Source organism: Balaenoptera musculus, chromosome X (assembly GCF_009873245.2).
Source record: "Balaenoptera musculus isolate JJ_BM4_2016_0621 chromosome X, mBalMus1.pri.v3, whole genome shotgun sequence".
NCBI classification, from domain to species: domain Eukaryota; kingdom Metazoa; phylum Chordata; class Mammalia; order Artiodactyla; family Balaenopteridae; genus Balaenoptera; species Balaenoptera musculus.
The window spans coordinates 36,680,247-36,705,598 of NC_045806.1; the positions used below are offsets into that span (position 1 = coordinate 36,680,247).

Below are 25,352 nucleotides of genomic sequence, written 5' to 3' on the forward strand. Positions count from 1 at the left end.
TTTTCTCTATGCTAAATTATATATTTTACATATTATTAATCTGGTATTTACATAAAGGCTGCATTTAACTCAATTCTCTGGCAAACAGCATTATTGGAATTGCAAGTATGAGATTTAAAGTGTATAAGCAACTTAACTATACCCTTTTAATAGAGTGTATGTCCAAACACAATCCATACTAAACTGATAGATTACTTAATATTAAATTAAGTCATTATAGTAGACAGCCATCATCAACTGTTATTGAAGCAATCCTTGTTCTGATTGTCATCAATCACCATATTAGCATTAGATGAGTGTCATAAATCAATGTGAATCTTAAAAGACCCAAAAAAATCAAAGCCAAACACAGGCTGAAACAAAATTTTTATACAATAAGGCTCAGGAACACAATGTAGAGAAAAAAAAATCCACGTCTTGGTCTTTTGGCTTCAATACTTCCCCCAAAACATTTATTCTAGTTTTTAAAAACCGTAAGCCTCTGAAAAGCCAGTCCCAAAATATTACACGCATAACCTAAGTTTTAAACCAATGACTCTCAATCATAGCTGCACGTTAGAATCACTTAGAGAGCGTTAAAAAAAAAAAATACCAATGACCAGGACCCACTTCCAGAGATTCTGATTTCATTGCTCTGACACAAGGCCCTTGAATTGATCTTTTTAAAAGCTCCCCTGGTGATTCTAATATGCAGCCAGGTGGAGAACCACTACTTTAATACAGCCTTTTGGGACAATAATTGCTCTGAGGTTGATAAACATGCTTTTTGCCTTTTAATGAGATTTTATTAAAACTACTCAATTCATTCCATAGCTAATGAGCAACTGTTACATTGCAGGCACTGTGTTAAGAGAAAGATGTGTAAGATACATTCCCTGCCCTCAAGAAGCTCCCTGTTAGCTAGGTAGAGAGACCCATAAATAAGTAACTGTAATTAAATATGATAAGTGCTCTTGAGGTGTAAGCAAATACAGCATGCCTCACAAACTTGCATGTCATCCTTGAGCAGGGGTCATGCTGCATCATTCCAATTTTAGTTTATGTCCTACCAAAGCAGGAAAGTCAGAAGTTACAGGTTACTAAATACTGAGGCAAATATTCAGCCTACACAAGGCGAAAAGTGTACATTTTGCTACTCTCCTTCACAGAAACCGCTGTACCATGAAGGTAGGCATTTCTATGTTTTAATTTGGATGAATCATTTTAAAATTTCCTTCATGTAACATTACTGATTATGCACTTGCCTATAAAACCATCAATTTGCAAAAGATACAGTAAATGCTTACGAACATAAAAATTAGCCGATTACCTGTATTTGCATAATACCTTTCCTTTCCAGTAATTGCTACATTTGCTAAGACAAGAAGTTTTGGGACAATGACAGCATTGGAGATTTGTTTCAGTCTCTTGAAAGATGTTACATGGGAAAATGTCATGGAAACAATAGGCATTCAAGGACCATTTGTAAGACTTTCAAAAATAAAAAGCACAGGGGAAAAGAGTTTAAATTTTTAAAAAAAGATATGGCATTCTCCCAATATTCATAATGGATCAGGCACCTGATTCCCTGTAAGTTAATGGATGAGTGAGTAGATAAGTAGTGAGGCAGGAGAGTGAGTGCGTGGTCAACTGATGGTAAAAAGGTGAAATCCATTTTAAAGCACTTCAGTGAAAATTTAAACCTGTTAAGCCCTAGGGGTCAAAAACAACTTGTGAAACTAATTTGTTATAAAAGAAAAATCACAATTCCAGAGAACTTGGATAGAAATCAACAAGGTTTTTGGTACAGGTGAGGGCTTTCTGTTTAAATCCAGAGTTGAACAAATTCTGAGTTAAAATGCATGCTGTCAGAGACGCTGCAAGAAAATCTCAAGTGAATTTCGATTTCCAGATCAATATATGCTGAGACAATTTACCGGAGAAAACCTTCAACCTTTACACAGGGTGAGGAACACTATCATTACATTCTCTGCCACAAAGGCTACCTTGAATTCATTATTTCACAGAATGACATATTATAAGCAGCACTGGCCAAGTCAGATTTTGTAGGATATGAATGAGAGTTCACGTTCACAGTAGTTAAGGTAGCCATAGAGGAACTATCACCTCAAAATTAGCTTGCTCCCCATCCTTATGCAGCTCTGAAGCAACAGAGGAGATGAATCTAGTTCTACCAGAGGCGTTTCCTGAAAATATTCTATCAATTATAAGTCAGCAGAATACTGATTGTGCTAATGTGATGCTGTGATGCTGACCATTTCTTCTCGATATCCAAAGAGTCACATCATCACTCTTTCAGACCTCAAGGAATCAGAACTAGTTACTAACGTTGATTCAATGATGCCTATTTTCCGTTATTACAACAGAATTAACATTTTAATCTCACCTTTTCCAATTATGACTTTGCTGGCTCATTTAAATCAAATATAACTAAGACACAACAAACATCATTCCCCCCATGCACACACACACACATAATTATTTGGGGGCTTTGGGGAAACACCTAATTTACCTGCACTGGGTGCCAAGAATGAAGAAACCAAGGAGATTTTTTTTTTGACATATTTGTCTCTCTAGAACTGTGCTATTCACATATGGCTATTGAGCACTTGAAATGTGGCTAATCCAAATGAGGAACTGAATTTTGAATTTTATTTAATTTTAATTTTAACTTAGAAAGAGATACTTGATTCAGTTATTAGAAAACTTTTAGGTATGTTTGGAACAACTTGGGTATGTGAATCTACTTTTGCAAATGCAAATTTTATGGAACTTAAATACAGAACAAGTATTTACGATGAAAATTTAGCTTAGTGTCAGAATTGAGATGTGTGGTTAGTGTAAAATACACATTGGATTTTGAAGAGTGAGTATGAAAGAAAGGATGTAAAATAGCTCACTAATGATTTCTATACTGACTACATGTTGAAGTGATAATAGTCTGGATCTATTGGGTAAAAGAAAATATTTTATTAAAATTAATTGCACCCACTTGCTTTTAATCTTTTTAATGTGGCTATTAGAAATTTTACATATATAAAGTTACATATGGGGCTCACATTATATATTTTTTGGACCACTCTGCTTTAGAGCACTTCCACAACCACTTTACCAGGGCGCATTTGGATATCCTTCTTCCAGTAGACAGGCTGGTCATGTAACAATAGGGGCAAGGAGTAACACGTCCTTGTATCAACTGGGTCTGAGAAGTGTGTAGCAAGCTCTACCCACAATTTCACCATGTGAGGCGACACTGTAATACCTCAGCATGAAAGGAAAATAATAAGTTATCAGCACTTAAACAAATTGAAATCCAGTACTGCAGACAACTTAAAAGAGATAGAGCCAACTGCTCTAAGGTCTTGCTATCATTTCCCAACTGCGGACCTTAAAATAGACGATAAAGCACCGCTTCCAAAAAGAGGCAAAATATTTCAATGGTAGCTATCTAGTAATCCTTAATAACTAAGCAAAAATTTCTCTTAAATCTTATCTCCTCAACTTCTAAAGCCACAGAATACACGCTGAACTAGGAAATCAACTTCAGATCGCCAGCATTTCCCTCACAAGCAAATTAGCAGGATTGTGCACTTGGAATACTGTTTGACAAGAATGAAATGGAAACTATTCAAAACAGATTTAAGGAATGGACAATTAGATGAGGAACTGCAGATTTAATTCTCAATCAGCACTGTGATTAATCTGATTCCCTGCTTTTCCCTAGTGTAATTATACAACACAGATGAAAGGATGAGCATTTGGACTGTCAGTTCTATATTCTGGACCAGCCCGGTGACTCAAAGCAGACGGCGCTACCACGCTAAGCACCATCCCAACAACAGTCGAGGGAAGCCTCGAACACTGATTTAACAGTCATTGCATAACGAGGCATTAAAAATTCGGAAACCCCCAACTCTTTCCACGTTGGTCTACACCAGGTGAAAAATTTGCTGAAACTGAACGCACCCCGTCTTAAATGACCCCCTCCAATCCGGGCATGGGATGAACACAAAGGCATCTATCGAATACCCTGCACAATAGACACACACCCCACAATTTAAAATCCTGGACGTTCTTTCTCTATCTCTCCACGGAAGCAAAGGAAATGCAAGCTGCTCTTTTCGTTAATGGTCTGTGGTACACGCAAGGTAACAATAAGCTCAACTGTTCCCAGGAAGCAACTATAAAATCGGTTCTGCCACGTCCCTGTGCAACCGTCAGATAAAATGCAGACAGCAGATTTCAGCCGGCCCCACGCCTCATGGGGTGGCCAACCTCGGCTCGTCGGCCTCCACGGATCGCCGAGAAGCCCCCAGACACCCACCCCGCGGGGGGTCCAGGTACACGTCTATAAACACTCCCGGGTGAGGACGAGGGAGGAGGGGGGGAGGGCAGGGGGCAGGCCCCGGGCGGGTGCGGGTGCGGGAGGACCCAGGCATCACTGAAATGCATTTTCCCACACTCCCGCTCCCTCGCGTGGAAACTCACTTGCCGATCACCTCGCACAGCTCGTACACATCCTCGAACAGCACGTCGTCGTCGGCCATGGTCCGGAGGGGACAGTGGCCGCAGCGTGGAGGGCTCCGAAAACGGGGGTGGGGGCGCCAAAGAGCTCAGTGCCCGGCCCCTGGCTCGCCTCCTCCCCTCAGGACCCGCGAGCCCTCGGTGCCGAGGACACTCGAGCGGGGCGGCGAGGCCCGGAGACTGCGGCGCCTTCCTCTGCGGGCGACCGCCCCGGCGCGGGCGGCGGGGCCGGGGCGCTGGAGCGAGGGCGGCCCGGGCCCGGCGCCGCCCGCCCGCCCGCTGCTCCTCGCGCTGCTCGGGCCGCGCTGCCCGGCGTGCGGATCCTCGGGGACCGCGCGGCGCCTCGCTCTCCTCTCGTCAGCCCGCGCGGGCCGCGAGGCCGCGACCGCTCCCTCGGTCGAGGCAGGCTCCGGCGCGGCGCGGGGCAGCTCGGGCTACAGGGGGGGCCGCGGCAGGACCATGGAGGGAAGATCGCCGCGGAGGGAGGTGGCGGCGGCAGATCAGCGCTGGGGACCAGGAGGCGGCGGCAGAGACGCTCCCTCCTCCTTCTCCTCCTCCTGCCGCCGCCGCCCGCCCGCCTGGGAGTGGGAGGGGGTTTCGCGGGACTGGCTCTCCGTGCGGGCGGGAGCCGAGGCCGCCGCCTTCAGCTCCTCCTCCTCCGCCTCGGCCGCCGACCAGCTCGCTAGCCCCGAGCACCCTCCTCGCGCACACAAGACCTCCTCCCACTCCGGCCGCACGGCTTCCAGAACCACAGGCCCCGCCCACTCCAGCCCGTCGGGAGGCGGTGGCCCAGGGAAAGAGCCCGGGCAGAGCGGCGCATGCGCGCGCCGCGGGCCACGTCACGGCAAACCGGCGGGCGCCGGGAATCTAGAAGGGGCGGGGGGCTGAGGCACGCGGGCGGCATCTGCTTAGGCGGGGGCGGGGCGGGGTCGTTACCCCCGCGACCAAGCCGCGGAAGGGGTCGGGGACAAAAGGCCTGCGACCGAACGCACTTCCTTGGCTCTCTGAGGCGACAGGCTCGGAAGCCCGGCCGCTCCCTCCTTTTGTAACCACGAGAAGCCTTTCCCAGTTTCTGCTGGGGGAGGAGGCTGGGAAAGGGTCCTAATGAATGGGAAAGCAAGAACAGAGGCGGCGAGGTTGTCACTCCAGATCTTGCTAGGCGGCTGATGCTTTTAGTGCCACTGTCACTCTTTAATGAAAACGAGGGCTGTGGATGAAGTGTTGTCCACTTACAAGAAAAGGACCAAACAAAAACTGTCCAGGAAGATGTGCAACAACAAATGGCAATTTACAGAGACAGCTTCTCCCGCATTCTGCCCCAAACTCAAATATCTATCCAGCGCCTACACCCACGAGAGACAGCCTAGAGAGAGGTCAGGAAAGCAGGGTCATACAGAGACTTTAAACCCCTTTGTATATTGCCCCCTCCCAAATTCCCACTACCTACTCTGCTCCTTTTACTCCCTACGAATGTTAGGCATGTCAGGATAAAAATGCAACTAGAGGGAGTGGATGGTACAGGGTCAGCCAGGGAGTGAGGTTATGGGTGTTGCCGTTGTGTTAGGTTGTATTCAATATGAAGATTTCTGTTCAACTGAGCATGTGCGGAATGAGCCAACGCCATCAGACAGGTATATGCCTCAGTTGAGGACCAATAAAAAGAAAAAAAAAAGTCTTTGTTCCTCTGCACAGCAGAAGTGCCCGATTAGTTCATAAATCAGCTTCTAGAAATCATCTGGTAAAATTCTCAGTACGGTAATTAAAACAAAAAGAAGAAGAAGAGAAAGAAAGAAAAAAGAAGATAGTATTTACCAAAGAGTGTGAGGGGGTGGAGACAGCCTATTTTCTCTTCAGAAACGTTTTCTGCAAACCCTTGACCACTCCGTTAAGAGGCTGAGAGATTTGCCAGTGTTAAAGATTTGAGTACTAGACCTTTTTTAAACAATGCAAATCAGAGGGAAAATGTAATTGTGTGAGAAGGTTTTCCTCCTTTTCCAAAGAGCTTGTGCATTCTCTAGAGAAGGGAGCTTTAGAGCCCGGGAAACATTGCCTCCATTGAGGGTCCCACAGCTCCAAGTCACTCACTCCAAATTGGCATGTCCACCTGGTACCTAGTGAATAAGGTGTTACTCCATTCTGCCTTGAAGTGTACAGCGACCCTCACCTTGTCAGCTTCATTTCCTTTCCCCAGTCTAAGTCGGAGCTATGCCAAGTCTTGTCGACTTCATTTTGGGGTTTGTTATCTTCCACAGGGACCTATGCTCAGAGGTAGAAAAGGACAATGACAAAATAAAACAAAAGAAGTGAAGTTGAATAAAAAAGACGACTACAGAGATAGGTTTGCATTCTGCTCATGGAATCACAGCGGGTTTCGATTTGGAAAGAGCCTCAGAGGTCGGCCAGTCCCACTCTGTCATTTACAGATGTGGGGTATGCCACCATGATTGGCCTAATTTGACATTCCCTGGTCTCTGGCCTTGAATGGTGCAAGGTCTTCCAGTCAACTCAAAGCTCAGGACTTTCCCCTCACTATGGATGTGAAACACTCTGTTTCTCCCCACCCCATCCCCCAACCATCACACTGGCCTTGAATAAAGAGTATGCACCCTCATTTGCTGCCAGCAGGCATCTTGTGTCCATGAGGGTAGTCAAACCTAAGATGAAGGTGGAACTGAGGGGCAGCAGCGTGGAGATGTCCTCAATGACGTTATCAATCTCTTGTTTAGCCAACTCTCTACACTTTCCCATCATATAAGGCAATGAATTTCCTTACTGTTTAAGCCATTTTGAGTTGGGTTTTCTGTTACTTTCAAAGGAAGCATCCGACTAATGGTACAACAGATGAGAAAAAAAAGTTCAGAGACAAATATATGTCCATGGTCACGCATTTAGCTCAGCATCTAATCTGAACCTAGATCTCCCAGCTTCCAGTGTGGTATTTAGTGATACTGAAGTCCTCTGTAATACAAATCCCTCAGAACTTGTACCATGCTTTGTGGCTAGAAGTAGCCCCTCTGTTTTCTACAATTAAAATGACCAAGGCTTTTAAATGAAGATAATTCTTCTCTGGGTTTCTTCCAAAAACTCAATACTCTTCAAACAAATACGCACACGTATAAATGATCAGGTGTCTATAATTTAGTTCTGTTTTAGTTTCCATGAAGAAAATGTTAAAGTAACTAGGTGCATCAGTTAGATTGTGTTCAGATGTTAATAATTGAATACTCAATAACAGTGGTATAAGTAAATGGGGGGACTTATCTTTCTCATATAGCAAGGAGTCTGGAGGTGGGTGGTTATTAACATTGTATCAGCTACTCAACGGTGTCATCAGTGACCTAGGTTCTTTCTTTCCACCCTGCCATCCTCGACATGTTAGCTTCTCATTCTCAGGCATGTTGCTTCATCATTACAAGATGACTGCCACAATTTCCAACATCAAAGTGCATTCAAAGGCAGGAATCAGGAAGGCGGTAAGGGTAGGCAAGGCCGTTTTCCTCCCTCTCCCATCTCTTGTTAGGGAAAGAAAATATCCTTTCCCCATCTCACTGGCCAGAACAGTCACATGGCAACTTTCACCTGCAAGAGAAGCTGGGGATGCGGGGATCTGCCTTTCCCTGCCTATTCTTTGAAGGTGGGCAAGGGAGAAGTAGGTGGGGAATTGGCTCTGGCAGCCAATCAGCAGTATTTCCCATACTATGAAAATCATCAATGAATTAATTCTCTATCTTCATTATAATGTAGATATACTCTGAGTATATAACTGGTACGTCTTTTTAAAAATTCAGAAACATTAAAAGACCCACGAGGATGGGGTTGCTGTTAAACCAATTTGATTCTCAGATGTCAGTGAAAATCTTCAGTGACCTTGAGGTATTGGACTTCACAGTTGTGTTAGACATTCTCAGGTTGTTAGGCTCCCACATAATTTCAACATGACACCAATAGACAAGGGGAAAACACACTCTACAGAAATATTAGCATGAGTACAACACAGAGGTTGGCGTGGCACGGGATTAATTTAGGCAATTCAGGGTGCAGCCTCATTCTGTAGCTATGATTGTTTAAGCATATAAATTACTACTGAATTAATGAATAAAATTAAGAATGGCATGATCTTAAACTGGAATAAAGTTATTTCCTGGTGGTGTAAGCATGATGCTCTAAGCTCAAATGAAAGCCACCATCAGTCTCTCCAGAAAAAGCTGCATACACTAAACTTATACTCCGATATCATGTGGCAAATCATTTATTTTATATTCATTCAATGAATGTCTGTGGTAACCACTGAGGCTAGAGCTACAAATGAGGCAGACATGGTCTCTGCCCACTCCAAGTTTTGTTCTAGAAGAAAACAAGTAACAGACAGGTAATTACAATTAAGAGTGATGGTCGTTAGGGTGTGGAAAGTATGGGGAGCAACTAGCCGAGGGACCTATGGGTCACTGAAGGCCCAACTGAAGAAATGTTTAAACGAAGACTTGAAGAAAGAATAGAAACTCACCAGATGAAAGGAGTGGGGGCCAGTTGATTCTAGGTAGAGAGGACAGCATTTGTGAAGTCCTGGAGATGAGCAAGAATATGCTATTTTGGAAGAAGAACATGATCTTTTGGAGAAGTAGGTCGTGGCTGGATCACAGAGTGTAGAAAGAAAGCGGTCGGGGTGGGGGTGGGGTTAGAGAAATAAGCAGCGGCCAGAGAGCAGAATGCATCAAATGCCATTTTTAAGAGTTGACCCATTAAAAGACTGCATATTTCAGTGGCACTAGAGTCTTATGTGTAAACTGAGACCCTCAAAGCCTCATGCACGAACAGAAAACTGTAGTACTTTTAAGTAACTCTTCCTTTCCCACTTGCTGCACCCTGTCCTCTTGCTTAGTTACTTTTAAAATGGAGATGCTCCCCGTATAAATATAAAATTCCTTAAATTGTTGGAGCCGACACTGTAGGTGCACCACTCAAATCCTCACTGATCGCTTTAACCATTCCTGGGTGCCCCTCCCCCAGCATCAGCATGTTTTTGCTTCCAAAGCCCACACCTGTGACTTCAGAGGACTTCCCCCGTGGAAGTGCCTGGGAGTTTAGGTCTCCCCCATCTGGCTGTTAGTGCAGGAATGTAGAGTCCAGCTACCTTCACAGGGGTCGGGGGTGGGGGGACAACTCTGAGACGTTACTTATGGCCTGAGCTCCCCTGTGGGGTTAAGCTGCAGCTACTGTCCACAAGACTTTGCCTGCTTCCCACCCCTTCCCTTTCCTACTCCTCTCATTCCCTAACAGGTTTCTCCTGGGAGTACTTTCTTAATAAATCATTTGCTCATAAATGCCCTTATCAGGATCTGCTTTGAGGAAAACCCAACCTAAAGCAACAGTGTTTTTCCTAGTGACAACTGCATCTGAATCATCTGGGAGCTTATGAAAAATGTTAAAAATCTTGATTCCTGGGGCCTACCCAAGGCCTCCTGAATCTCAGTCTCCTGGAGCATGTCACAGGGATTGGTATTTTTATAAGTTCCCCAAGTGAGTCTTGAATATCTAAAAATTAAGAACCATTGCCCTAACGCTGGCCGCTGAATATGCTCTCTGAAAAAACAAAAACAGAAACAAAAAAGGACCTAGGGCTGACTTCATCACTAGGGTGGAGAAACCGTAAGATGCAAAACACTTCAGGGAGTAGAAGAGGATCTGAATACAAATGTGTTTCCTTCTGTAAACCACTGTCTAAAGATTCATTTTACCCTTCTTTAATATCAATGAACGAGACACTGGAACCTTTTGTTTTTCAGTGGAAACAAGATTGCCTTTGGATACAGCATAGTGTTGGTATACACTGAACATGTTGTAACTCAAAAGTTAACCAAAAGATATCCCTTCATTGAGCCACTTAAGATCACAAGCACTCGCTGGCCTCCTGGGGACACAACTGTGCTACATGCTAATGGGGATTGCAATAGTCAGGATTCTTTTGGTTGCAAGTGACAGAACACTCAAACCAGCTTAAACAATACAGAGAATCTATTGGTTCACATAACTGAGAAGTCAAGATGTATGCTAGCTTCATGTGAGGTATGATCCAGGACTCAAATGATGTCACTGAAGATCCACTTTCTCCCAGTCATATCATTTTGCATTCTGTGGTACTGGCTTCATCCTTAGGGTCCACAAGGTGGCCCCCAGAGCTCCAGGCTCTCCCCTTGAAGTGGCAAGACAGCTGCCACTGTTTCACACTTTACCTCCGTATATATCAGCATCCAGGACAAGAGAGGAGGAATCTTATCCAGTAGGTCCTGCCCTGTTCTAGGATTCACTCCCTCATTGGCCTGGTATAAGGCACATGACTATCCCTGAACCAATCACTGTAGCCAGGGAATGAGAGTCACTGAATAATTTAACCAGCCAGGGCTCACCCTTGAGCTGAGTGTGGAATCAATCTCCTGGCCGAGAGTGGAAGGACAAGAAAGGGCCCCAAAGGAGCACCAGGACACTTTTTGTAGGAGAAGGGCAGAATGAATGGCGGGAGTCTCCCTGTTCTAGTCACCCAAACACTGGCAACTGGCTTTGTCTTAGCACTCTACTTCTTTCTCCATGTTCAGATAGTCACCGGACCCTGTCAATTTTTCTTTCAAAATTCCTTTTAGATTCTCCCTTTCTCTTCCATTTCTTCAGTCTTCATCACAATGCATTCCCCCATCAACCCATACTTAATGTTGCTTCACTTTACTCACTGGGCTCCTGATTCCAACTGCTTGTCCCATCCCGCTCACCACAGGGAGGCCCAATTCAGGTCTATGAAAGAGAATTCTCAGCATCTATAACAGTGCCTGGTGTGCAGTAGGCATTCAAAAGGTATTTGTTGAATGATGAATGAATGAATGAATGGCCTCATAGCCCTTATCACTTTCCGGAATTCTCTTTTGTTTTGTTTATAGCCTTTCTCCTTCAACCCTTGAACCTAGAAAGTGTCTGGAACATAGTAAATACTCCATATATGTTTATTAAATAAATGGCTATTTGTTTCTTGAATTGGGTTAGAGAATTACTCATAATTAGGAAGAGATTGAGGAGCCAACAGAAACAAAGTGGTTGGATTCTTGGGAAGAAAATGCATAACAGAAGATTTTCATAGAGGAGGGGACAGTCAACAGTATCAAAGCTGAAGAAGTATCAAAGAGAGCAGGGACAGAGAAAAGGTCATTGGATTTACTTCCACTAATTCTACTAGCTATCTTTTGCGTAGGAAAACAAATGAAAACTTCACACAGCATTTGGATTTTTCCTTCTGTCTTAGCTATGAGAGATTTCAATGGTAAAGTGGGAAATTAAGCTGCTATCTCCTCCTTAATTTCCTTTTCTGTATTTCCTGGCACTGTCTTTCCGGCTGCCACTAAACTGCCACTGTACAAGGTAAAAACGCACAATCAGCTGCAATGTGTCTAATGGGTGACTTATATTGAGTCTAGCCCTGGCTAACTTGCAAAGAATCAAGTAAGTCACCCTCAACAGAAAGGAGTATGATTTACTATGTTAAGTGCACTGTGGAAAAGGTCAAGTGATTAATAGGTCACCAATATGAAATACAAGCCTATAAACACTGGTAGGTTTAATCATTTACCCTCCCTGGGCAGAGATGGAACAGATCCTCTCTGGGGGTCTTTTCTGGCAGTGTGAGTCTGCAAAATTCTCAAGGAGATATTTCCTTCTTCCCATACCTTCTCATAAGTGATACTTTAAAAAAAAATGGAGACCCTTTTCCTGAAAAATCTTTATTCTCATAGAGATAAACTATAATGTCAGGATCTGTACTAATAAGATGTTTTCCATTTTGGCCAAGAGAAAAAAATAACTATTGGGTTTTCCACAGGCTGTTTGTGGTAATTCCCAGATCTGATAGGAACTCTTCAGTGATATTTTGCCTTAAGTATTCTAATCAAATATTTCCCATTCAAGCTTATTTACCTTTGTTATCTATTTTAAATTGTCTTGTAAATGGAGACAATAGCTAAAGACGTAGCCTTTTAAAAGACAATAGCAAGATCAAACTAAGGGGAAAAGATAGAGATTCTAATGGTCTGTAAAGAAATAATGGAAGGACCATTCATTGAGGGCTTATTATAAATGCCAGATACTGTGCAAAGACGTTACACATATTTCATTTAATACACATAACAACTTTATGAGGTAGATATTTTTGCCCTCATTTTACAGATGAGGAAACTGAGATTTGGAGAGACTTGGAGAGAGGTTGAGTAATGTGCCAAGGATTACACAGCTAGAAGCAGAAGGACCAATGTTTGAACCAAGTCTGCCAGATCCCAAAACCTGGATCATTGTGCACCTGACATTGGCTTTCTTGTGTTTCTCTGAAGCAGTAAGTTTTATTTTCTTTTTTTTTTTCAGATTAAGCAAAGTATGCCTCAGGCAAAGGGAACAATGGGTTGAATAAAAAACAGCAATAGTAATAATAGTTCCTGCTTACTGAAATTTTATTTAGTGCTGGGCAATGTGCTAAATGTTTTTTAAGCATTTATTTCCTTATTCGATAAAACTTTACTCACCCTTTATTACATAGTAGGCACTGAGTGTATAATAGTGAGCAAAATCAACATGATTCTTGTTCTCTTGGAGCTTATAAGTTAGTGAGAGGGGTAGGTATAAATCAAATAGCCACAAAGACAAATGTATAATTATTTCCACAAGGGTGCCAAGACTATTCACTGGGGAAAGGACAGTCTTTTCAACAAATGGTGTTGGGAAAACTGGATATCCACATGCAAAAGAATGAAGCTGGAACCTTACCATATACCATATAAAAAATTAACTCAAAATGGATCAAAGACCTAAGACCTAAAACTATAAAACTCTTAAAAGAAAACATAGAGGAAAAGCTACATGACATTGGATTTGGCAATACTTTTTTTGGGTATGACACCAAAAGCAGAGGCAATAAAAGTGAAAATAGATGAATTGGATAATATCAAAATTTAAAAATTTTGTGCATCAAAGGACACAATCAAAAGCACCCTATGGAATGGGAGAAAATATTTGCAAATCATATATCTGGTAAGGGGTTAATATCCAGAATATATGAAGAACTCCTACAACTCAACAATAAAAAACCCAAATAACCCAATTTAAAAATGGGCAAAGGACTTGAATGGACTTATCTCCAGAGAAGATACACAAATGGCCAACAAGGATATGAAAAGGTGCACAATCTCATTAATCACTAGGGAAACACAAATCAAAACCACAATGAGATGCATCTCACACTCACTGGGATAGCTGCTACAGTATAGGGAAAAAAACGACACAGAAAATAACCAGTGTTACTGAGGAAGTGGAGAAATTAGAACCCTTGTGCACTGTTCGTGCAAATTTAAAATTATGTAGCTGCTGTGGAAAACAGTACGGCAGTTCCTCAAAATATTAAAAATATCAATAGAACTACCATATGATTCAGCAATTCCACTTCTGGGTATATATATAAAAAAATTGAAACCAGGGTCTCGGAGAGATTTATACACCCATGATTATAGCAGCAATATTCACAATAGCCGAAATGTCCATCCATGAATGAACAGATAAACAAAATGTGGTCTATCCATTCAATGAAATGTTATTCAGCTTTAAAAAGGAAGGAGACTGTGCTACATGCTACACCATGGGTGAACCCTGAGAACATCATACTAAGTGAAATAAGCTAGTCAAAAAAGACAAATAGGGACTTCCCTGGCAGTCCAGTGGTTGGGACTCTGAGCTTCCACTGCAGGGAGCACGGGTTCGATCCCTGGTTGGGGAACTAGGATCCTGCATGCCTCACAGTGCGGCCAAAAAAAAAAAAAAAAAAGACAAATACTGTATGATTTCACAAATGTGAGTTATAAAGTGTAGTTAAACTCATAGAAACAGAAAGTAAAATGGTGGTTGCCAGGGACTGGGGGGGAAGAGGGAATGGGAAGCTATTGTTTAATGGGTATAAAGTTCCAGTTTTGCAAGATGAAAAAGTTCTGGAGGTGGATTGCACAACAATGTGAATATGCTTAACACTGTACACTTAAAAATGATTAAGATGATAAATTTCGTGCTATATGTATTTTATCACAGTTACAAATTTAAAAATCATTTGAGTGTATAATTAAAATATTTATCTCAAATCTTTTTAACAACTCTATGAGAGAGCTTTCTGTGGTGCTCATTTTATAGAACAAACCCAGTTTTAAGAGAGGCCAAGTCACTTGCCCAAGGTGACACAATTAGTCATAGGTAGAGACGGAATTTGAACCCACTTCCTGAGCCTAAAGTTCATGCTCTAAACTGTCACCCGACTAAGCTAGCCAGGTCTTCAAACGAATCAACCAAATACCTCTCACTGGGTTTGGTCACTGAGGTTGGAGAAATCCCAGAGCACCCAACAGAGAGTGGAGTGTGGGTAGCAGTGGGTGTCAAGGGCACTGATGAAAGAAGTCTAGTCTCTCATTATTATGCCAGTCCCTCTCCCCTCCCAGCCAATGAGAACTGCATCTAGTGTGGAATCTTGATAGCAGTCTGGTTTCCTTTATTTCTATTCCATAAACTTTCTACGTGTTTCCTTCTACACCAAAGATAATACCTACAACCCAAGTGGAGATAGAGGCTAGAAATTTTTACTGGAGTAGCTGCCTGCAAAGCCTGTTGGCAGGGCAGAATGGCGAATGGGGTCTGGGTGTCTAAGATAAAGCCCTTGGTTACATCCCGGAGTACCAGTTAAATCACAGACTGCTTTAGCCTAAAAAAAGTAACTGGTGGATGTGAGCCAGAGAGCACTTTTTGAAGGGAAAGGAAAAAAAAAAGGTGACAGATGCCCTGGCCGGATGATCCTGGGGGCCGAGGCTCGGGGTGATTACGGCCTGTTGGTCCTACTGTAACATGAAAGAAAATGCTCCAGCTGATATCTTGAGCAGACCAAGACTGATAGCGTTGTGAAGACTGTGGTCTAGGCCAAAGGAGAAATACAGTCAGCAGGTAGCAAGAATGGACTTGGGGGTAGGCCGAGTGCTACCTGCTTAAGTGGGAACAAACTGGGACAGAACTTTGGTCAAGTGAAGGAATGTAGCCCTGTCATAAGTTCAAAAATACCCAGGTAACGTGGAGGGGGTGGACATAGTTCACAGTTGCACAAGCAAATCATAGCTTCATTCCCAAAAGGTTTAAAAGTCTCTAGAAATTCTTTTGGACCATGAACTTTAGAATATAAAAGTGGCTGGAAAAGGATTCTGGGCATTTTGATAATGCAGCTTTTCTACCCAACGTGATGCTTTTCAATAAGAAAAACCTGGGCAAACTGTCTCTCCCCTTAGCCTGTGAGCTACTTTCCTTACAATTACTTTCTCTGAAAGCAATATAACAAATGTTAAAAAGAACACTAGAGTCCAGGATGGTCTGGAATGAATGTTTTCTGGAGACAAGGAATATCATTTGAGTGCAGTTATGCCATAAAAGACCACATAGGCCACTTAGAAGAGTAAGTTGAGGCTCTCAGGCTGCACTGGGAGATGCCCATTCCCTTACAAATAGTTCAATTAAGGCAACCAAATTATCAGTGGGATTGTGGGAAAACCCACTAAACTTGTACACTTAGAATTCAGAGAATTCTAGGACATAGGGGGTCATTTTTTTAACCTGGGGTTGTTTGAAGACATGAAACCCACCATTAAAAGTCATTACAGGCTTCCCTGATGGCACAGTGGTTAAGAATCTGCCTGCCAATGCAGGAGACATGGGTTCGAGCCCCGGTCCGGGAAGATCCCACATGCTGCAGAGCAACTAAGCCCGTGCACCACAACTACAGAGCGGCTGCTCTAGAGCCTTCGAGCCACGGCTACTGAAGCCTGTGCACCTAGAACCTGTGCTCTGCAACAAGAGAAGCCACCACAATAAGAAGCCCGTGCACAGAAACGAAGACCCAATGCAGCCATAAATAAATAAATAAATAAATAAATAAATAAATTTATTTATTTATTTAAAAAAAAAAAGTCATTACGTCCCTGGGGTAAATCCCAGTTGATCATGGTGTATGATCCTTTTAAGGTGTTGTTGGATTCTGTTTGCTAGTATTTTCTTGAGGATTTCTGCATCTATATTCATCAGTGATATTGGTCTGTAATTTTCTTTTTTTGTAGTATCTTTGTCTGGTTTTGGTATCAGGGTGATGGTGGCCTCGTAGAATGAGTTTGGGAGCGTTCCTTCCTCTGCAAGTTTTTGGAAGAGTTTGAGAAGGATGGTGTTAGCTGTTCTCTAAATGTTTGATAGAATTCCCCTGTGAAGCCATCTGGTCCTGGACTTTTGTTTGTTGGAAGATTTTTAATCACAGTTTCAATTTCATTACTTGTGATTGGTCTGTTCATATTTTCTATTCTTCCTCGTTCAGTCTTGGAAGGTTATACCTTTCTAAGAATTTGTCCATTTCTTCCAGGTTGTCCATTTTATTGGCATAGAGTTGCTTGTAGTAGTCTCTTAGGATGCTTTGTATTTCTGCGGTGTCTGTTGTCACTTCTCCTTTTTCATTTCTAATTTTATTGACTTGAGTCCTCTCCCTCTTTTTCTTGATGAGTCTGGCTAAAGGTTGATCAGTTTTGTTTATCTTCTCAAAGAACCAGCCTTTAGTTTTATTGATCTTTGCTATTGTTTTCTTTGTTTCTGTCTCATTTATTTCTGCTCTGATCTTTATGATTTCTTTCCTCTACTAACTTCGGGTTTTGTTTGTTCTTCTTTCTCTAGTTCTTTAGGTGTAAGGTTAGATTGTTTATTTGAGATTTTTCTTGTTTCTTGTGGTGGGACTGTACGCTACAAACTTCCCTCTTAGAACTGCTTTTGCTGCATCCCATACGTTTTGGATCATCGTGTTTTTGTTGTCATTTGTCTCTAGGTATTTTTTTCTTTCCTCTTTGATTTCTTCAGTGATCTCTTGGTTATTTAGTAACGTATTGTTTAGCCTCCATGTGTTTGTGTTTTTTACGTTTTTTTCCCTGTAATTAATGTCTAATCTCATAGCATTGTGGTCAGAAAAGATGCTTGATATGATTTCAATTTTCTTAAATTTACTGAGGCTTGATTTGTGAGCCAAGATGTGATCTATCCTGGAGAATGTTCCATGTACACTAGAGAAGAAAGTGTAAATCAACTGATATACACAAATCAATCAATGTGAAACAACATATTAACAGATGGAAGAATAAAAACCATATGATCATCTCAATAGAGGCAGAAGAAGCTTTTGACAAAATTCAACACCCATTTATGATAAAAACTCTCCAGAAAGTGGGCATAGGGGGAAACTACCTCAACATAATAAAGGCCATATACGACAAACCCACAGCAAACATCATTCCCAATGGTGAAAAACTGAAAGCATTTCCTCTAAGATCAGGAACAAGACAAGGATGTCCACTCTCACCACTCTTATTCAACACGGTTCTGGAAGTCCTAGCCATGGCAATCAGAGAAGTAAAAGAAATAAAAGGAATACAAATTGGAAAAGAAGTAAAACTGTCCCTGTTTGCAGATGACATGATACTATACATAGAGAATCCTAAAGATGCTACCAGAAAACTACTAGAGCTAATCAATGAATTTGGTAAAGTTGCAGGATACAAAATTAATGCACAGAAACCTCTTGCATTCCTATACACTAACAACAAAAGATCAGAAAGAGAAATTAAGGAAACAGTCCCATTCACCATTGCAACAAAAAGAATAAAATACCTAGGAATAAACCTACCTAAGGAGGTAAAAGACCTGTACTAAGAAAACTATAAGACACTGATAAAAGGAATCAAAGATGACACAAACAGATGGAGAGATATACCATGCTCTTGGATTGGAAGAATCAATATTGTGAAATTGACTATACTACCCAAAGCAGTCTACAGATTCAATGCAATCCCTATCAAATTACCAATGGCATTTTTTTACAGAACTAGAACAAAAGATCTTAAAATTTGTATGGAGACACAAAAGACCCCGAATAGCCAAAGCAATCTTGAGGGAAAAAAACGGAGCTGGAGGAATCAGACTCCCTGACTTCAGACCATACTACAAAGCTACAGTCATCAAGACAATATGGTACTGGCACAGAAACAGAAATATAGATCAATGGAACAGGATAGAATGTGCAGAGATAAACCCACACACCTATGGTCACCTTATCTTTGATAAAGGAGGCAAGAATATACAATGGAGAAAAGACAGCCTCTTCAATAAGTGGTGCTGGGAAAACTGGACAGCCACATGTAAAAGAATGAAATTAGAACACTCCCTAACACCATACACGAAAATAAACTCAAAATGGATTAGAGACCTAAATGTAAGGCCAGACACTATAAAACTCTTAGAGGAAAACATAGGAAGAGCACTCTTTGACATAAATCACAGCAAGATCTTTTTTGATCCACCTCCTAGAGTAATGGAAATAAAAACAAAAATAAACAAATGGGACCTAATGAAACTTCAAAGCTTCTGCACAGCAAAGGAAGCTATAAACAAGACGAAAAGACAACTCTCAGAATGGGACAGAATATTTGCAAACGAATCAACGGACAAAGGATTAATCTTCAAAATATATAAACAGCACATGCAGCTCAATATTAAAAAAACAAACAACCCAATCAAAAAATGGGCAGAAGACCTAGATAGACATCTCTCCAAAGAAGACATACAGATGGCCAAGAGGCACATGAAAAGCTGCTCAACATCACTAATTATTAGAGAAATGCAAACCAAAACTACAATGAGGTATCACCTCACACCGGTTAGAATGGTCATCATCAGAAAATCTACAAAACAACAAATGCTGGAGAGGGTGTGGAGAAAAGGGAATCCTCTTGCACTGTTGGTGGGAATGTAAATGGATACAGCCACTATGGAGAACAGTATGGAGGTTCCTTAAAAAACTAAAAATGGAGTCACCATTAGACCCAGCAATCCCACTACTGGGCATATACCCAAGAAAACCATAATTCAAAAAGACACATTCACCCCAATGTTCATTGCAGCACTATTTACAATAGCCACGTCATGGAAGCAACCTAAATGCCCATCAACAGATGAACAGATAAAGAAGATGTGGCACATATGTACAATGGAATATTGCTCAGCCATTAAAAAAGAACGAAACTGGGTCATTTGTATAGACGTGGATGGACCTAGAGACTGTCATACAGAGTAAGTCAGAAAGAGAAAAACAAACATCGTATGTTAACACATATATGTGGAATCTAGAAAAATGGTACAGATGAACCAGTTTGCAAGGCAGAAATAGAGACACAGATGTAGAGAACAAACGTATGGACACCAATTGGGGAAAGCGGGGATGAGGGTGGAGGTGGTGGGATGAATTGGGAGGTTGGGATTGACATATATACACTAATATGTATAAAATAGATAACTAATAAGAATCTGCTGTATAAAAGTAAATAAATTAAATTAAATTAAAAAAATAAAATTACTAAGGATTCCAAGACAGTGATAAGAGCACAGCATTAAATGAAGTGTTGGGACCCTTCTAATCGCAACCCTGCTTGTCCTTATTGTCACACATAGATATAATGGTCTTTTCGTCACATTAGGCAAAGTCTGAGAACTGGAACTAGCTTCTACAAATTTCGGTGATGAGAAACAGGCTTTATGTGTGGTAATAACCACCTTTTCCAATTTTTGGTGTTTTCTTCCTTGTACAGTTTTGATAGTAATTATTAATTTGTGTCTGATACCAAAATTCATTTTAAAAAAGTGAAAAATTGAGTGAGTTACCTAGATGTTTCCTCAAGTCTACATATCACACATTACACAACAAACATATTGAAGCATAACCTCTGATGACTAGACTCAACCTCAGCGTCAGGCCTCCAGAATCCTTCATCCCATGAAGCCTGTCCTCAGCAGATTGGACTATTTTACTGAACTGACAAACCATTTGAGTCTGGCTTTTGAGTTAGTGGTTAAAATACAGGCCTCCCAAACTACTGAAGTTTCTCCCTGGCTTTGTGTTTAAATTACCTCGAATAGCTTATTTCATCCTGCTGTGAAAGGGAAATAATTAAATTCTTCTAAGTCCCAATCTAGAGAGGTACCAAATGAAGTCAGTACTTGGAGAGTCTCACATAAAATATGCTCTGAAAATGCAAATCTTCCCCCACTTCTTCAGCCCCTAGCTCCCATTTAGCTGAGTTACCTCTTTCTAGAGGCCTTTTTTGACACCCTCCCTGGCCCAGTCCGTGCTCTGTGCTTCCATAGCAACCTGGACACACATCTATCATAGCTTTTCCCACATTGTGATAAATTACATTTGGGTATGTTCTTCCCACCACACCATATCCCCCTTCAAGGAGGGACTTGCTTCCAGGCTTCAGGAAGTGTGGTCAGCCCCTTCAGGGTCTGCTTCCACCACAGACAGCCTCCTGGCCAGCCCACGATCAATGACTGCTCAAGCTGGGAATTTCAAGTCCCAGCCAGTTCAGCCAGATTCAGGACAACTCTGATGGACAAGTTTTGCTCCAGAGCTCCCTGCCGGGTTCAGGGAGACTCTGTGGGACTTGCATTGCAGTTCAGTTTCTCGCTCTGCCCAATCCTGCTCCCCGGACATTCCCTTCACAGGTGCTGATCCCTAATAACCATCATGTAGCCCAAACTCCATCTCACTGTTTGCTTTTGGAGAATCCAACCTACAACACAGACTATGCCTTAGTATTTGTGAATCTTAGCACGTTGTCACAATATATACCCAGTTTGTGTTGGTTGACCCGAACAATTTACTATGGACTTAAAAAATACAGTCTTATTCTTAATTTTCTCTCTCCCTTTCCCAGAGAACCATATGATAAAAATCGTTGCGAAGCTTTTTAACATTGTCAAACATATTACCAGTAAAGAAAAATGTAATAAAGTGGTGCTAAAATATCTTTAAACAAATTATTCAGCCAATATAATCTTTATGTGTTATCTGTATAATTTTTTAACGTAGTAACATTAGCGTTTTAATATAGTATCAGACTTTGCCAGTCTCTTTATAGACTGTTAAAGTGATGCCTTTGTTTAAGCCTTGGGAAAATGTTTATTTGTTGGTAGAAATGAAGATGATCCCCAAAGTGCTTTTTAATATGAAAAATGCAGTGTGGATTCTTAGTTATGGGTTTTCCTTATAAAACATCTTCGTTTGTTTTTGAACAAGGTGCTTTAGAAGAGACATCAGGTTGGGGGAACTGAAGGAAGCAATGAAGAGAAGAAATAAACAAGTTGCTAGCAATGTCAAGAGGCTGTGAGTGACGTTACAGCTGCTAAATCAGTTCCCACTGCAATTAGGATAGGGAATAAAATTGGAAGAAAAATCTAAAGAAAAAAAAAAGTGCCAAACAACATCCCCTCCCCCCAGTACCACCCTCTTGAAGAAGCCCCCACCCAAGCCACAAAAAATTACCTGTCCAATAATCTAACATCATGCCAAGTATAGCAGCTTTGATTTCCAATTAACAGGCACTAAATTAACCTAAATGCAATGGGTTTTGCAGCTCAAAAGATGCCAGAACTCAAGGGAGAGGGGCATTCAAGTGCAGAAGGATGAGAGGAGGCAAATTGGGGTAAGAAAATTTGTGAGACCACAAGAGGACTTGATATAAAAGTTGTCTTTTCAAGGGCTTCCCTGGTGGCGCAGTGGTTAAGAATCCGCCTGCCAATGCAGGGGACATGGGTTCAAGCCCTGGTCTGGGAAGATCCCACATGCCGCGGAGCAACTAAGCCCGTGTGCCTCAACTACTGAGCCTGCACTCTAGAGCCTGCGAGCCACAACTGCTGAAGCCTGCACTCTAGAGCCCATGAGCCACAACTACTGAAGCCCGCGCGCCTAGAGCCCATGCTCCGCAAGAAGAGAAGCCACTGCGATGAGAAGCCCACGCACCGCAACAAATAGTAGCCCCCGCTCGCCGCAACTAGAGAAAACCTGCGCACAGCAACGGAAGACCCAACGCAGCCAAAAATCAATAAAAATTTAAAAAAGTTGTCTCTTTAAAAAAGCATGTTGATCAGTTTGTAAACTAGTATCCATGCTGTCCCCTGAAAATGATGGAAATTTTAAACTAAATATTATAATTTTCAAATCCTTTGCAACTGTTTATTCAAAAGACTTGCAGTCAAAACCATAGAGGCAGTAAAAAGATCGGTGGTTGCGGGGAGGATGGAAGGAAAGAATGAATAGATGGAGCACAGGGGATGTTTAGGGCAGTGAAATCGTTCCCTATGACACTGTAATGGTGGATACATGACATTATGCGTTTGGCAAAACCCATAGAACTGTACAACACAAAGACTGAACCATAATGTAAACCATGGACATTAGTAAATAATAACGTACCAGTATTGGTATGTCAATTGTAACAAATGTACCACACTATTGCCAGATGTTAATAATTGGGGAAACTGGGGGTGGGAGGGTGGGGGAGGAAGTACATAGAAACTCTCTGTACTTTCTGCTCAACTTTCCTTTAAACCCAAAACTGCCCTGAAAATGAAAATCTATTAATTAACAACCCCCCATTTCTGTTTAATGGATAGAATAAATCATTCGTTGATTAATTCAACCAATATGTTTTAGGAGCTACCATATGATAGCATTCCAGGGGCTGAAGGTTAGAGGTCAGCAATGACATGGATAAGGATTTATAAAGACAGTTCTAGTCACTGCTTCAGCGGAAACCAGCATATAATGAGAGAGGGTAGCAGTTGCTAATGGAGCCCCGCCCAAATTCCTTCACTCTTGCCACTTCTGAGCACGCGGGCCTGAAGGTTTTCTCTGGCCTCCAGAGCCCGCTTTGCCATCCATGCAGCAGGCCAGAAGGGCCGAGAAATTAATGCTCCCTTGACAGTATCGCTCAGCCAACAAATGACAGGAGTTGGTGTACAAATACTCCAGCACCCTGGCCCCTTGTGTGAAATAACTCTGAGGTGTGTGTGCTCCACTGGCTCCCAGAGTTCCTCAGTGGACCTGGGTTCAAGTCATAGAGACAACTTGATTATATCCCAATTTTATATATGTTTCAGATTAAGTTCAGGGACATGCCCAAGTGATACTTAATCCTAACCTTTATCTTCAGACTCCAATCCATGCTCTACCAGAAGTGAGAGGATCTCCAATTTCCCCTGTAATTTTAACAATCTAAAATTCTTACATCCAGGCATGTTGAATTCTGATTAATCAAGGTTCTACTTACTTCGGCTCTATTTTATCATCTTTCTGAATATGTGCTAATATGTCCATCAGTATGAGTGATATACTTATGTTAAAATTTGTTGTAATTTAGGTTCCTAGAAATCAAGAACTTTCTACTTTACTTGCTTAGAAAATAGCTTAAGTATGAATAATTGATATTTTTTGAGTACTTACTATGAGCCAGGCACTGTTCCAACTACTTTACGCATATTAACTCATTTAAGTCTCCAAACAACTCTATGAAGTAGATAACATGATGATGCCCATCTTTCAGATGATGAAAATGGAGGCACAAAGAGGTTTCACATCTTAACCAAGGTCCCAGGGTGTGTTAGATTACATTATTTGCTTACAATTTTTCCTTCTTGTCTTGTCCCCTCCCCATGGAAGAAGTATACTTCCCTGTTCCAGTGACATAGGCTTTGGCCAATCAAATGTTAGTCTGCATGACACAAGTAGAGGTTTTAGATGTGCCTGCATGGTTTGACTTTCTTTCTTGCACTTCCACCATGAGGGAACATACCCTGAGGATCTTTTCCAGATTGAAGAGGGATGTGAAACAGACCAGAACCCAACCTACAGCCTGGAACCAAGCCAAGCTGACCTCAGTTGAACCCAACAGAGCCGTAGTCAATCCACTGGCTTGCAAGTGAGAAAAATAAGGGAGATTTGATAGTTATTTATTACACAGCTTTATGTCAGCAAAATCATGACTAATACACACAGCTAAAAGGAGGAGCAACCAGAATTCAAACTGCATAACCTACATTTGATTTGAACTGCTTCAAATCAATTTGAACCATTGCTCTAAAAGCACTCAGTTCACAGGTATTTGACCTGGAATGCAGGCTACCTGTGCTCCAAGTATTGAATCTTGAAAGCATGTCTAAGATATAAAGAGGATGATACTGCTACTATAAAGAGCAACTCAAGGCAGACAGCCTTACACTTATTTAGACTTGCTCTAACTCCACTAAAAATAACTCATGGATTTTGCTCTTGGGGGCCACAGAGCCCAATTCAATATATTCTGTAAACTGACTCAGACAAAGAGATGTGTAGTCAATATCTTCCCTTAGATTTACTAATAGCTTTATTTTTCTTTTGTAATGGAATCATAAACTTGGGCAAGATATCCTGTTTTTATGATGCTGCACAAAGGACATATGAAATCTCGTAATGGTTCTTCCAAGCTATTTCTTCCTCCACTAGCACCTGAAACAATGCGATGAATTGTGTTTGATTCCACGTGGCAACCATAAAGGTCAGCACTTCTCTCAGCCTGCTAGTCTGACATGGCTCACCTGCATAGGGCCAAGTCGGATGGTGCCTTTACTCCTAGATGGCATCCCTGCCATGCTTATACGCCTGGCTCAACATCCCATAAGTCTTAGGTAATCAGGAATGTAAATCTATTCATTCACTCAGTAAATATTTATTGAGCATTTGCAGAATGAGGCACTGTGCTACGCAGGCACTGAAATGCAATTTGCTGTTTCTTCTACACCATAAACAGGTGACAAAAGAGAATGCAAAATTGAGATGTGGGCAGAGTGAGCCTGTAAAGTTTTCCTGTCTCTTTCTTTCCCTCTTATGA

At 41.7% G+C, this 25,352-nt stretch overlaps 1 protein-coding gene and 1 pseudogene across 12 annotated transcripts in view; both read right to left on the reverse strand.

Annotated features, from left to right (window-relative positions):
- The window catches only part of CASK (calcium/calmodulin dependent serine protein kinase), a 398,598-nt gene extending 393,415 nt beyond the window's left edge, over positions 1-5,183 (reverse strand). For 11 of the 12 annotated variants that reach the window (XM_036839503.1, XM_036839508.1, XM_036839507.1 and 8 more), the window contains exon 1: positions 4,489-5,183. In XM_036839503.1, coding sequence (XP_036695398.1) covers positions 4,489-4,547 — 59 coding nt within the window. In that variant the 5' untranslated portion in view covers positions 4,548-5,183. The remainder of the gene's footprint in view (positions 1-4,488) is intronic. The other variant, XM_036839510.1, reaches the window with a different exon arrangement.
- On the reverse strand, positions 965-1,059 carry LOC118889313 (annotated as a pseudogene).
- Positions 5,184-25,352: the final 20,169 nt, after the last annotated feature.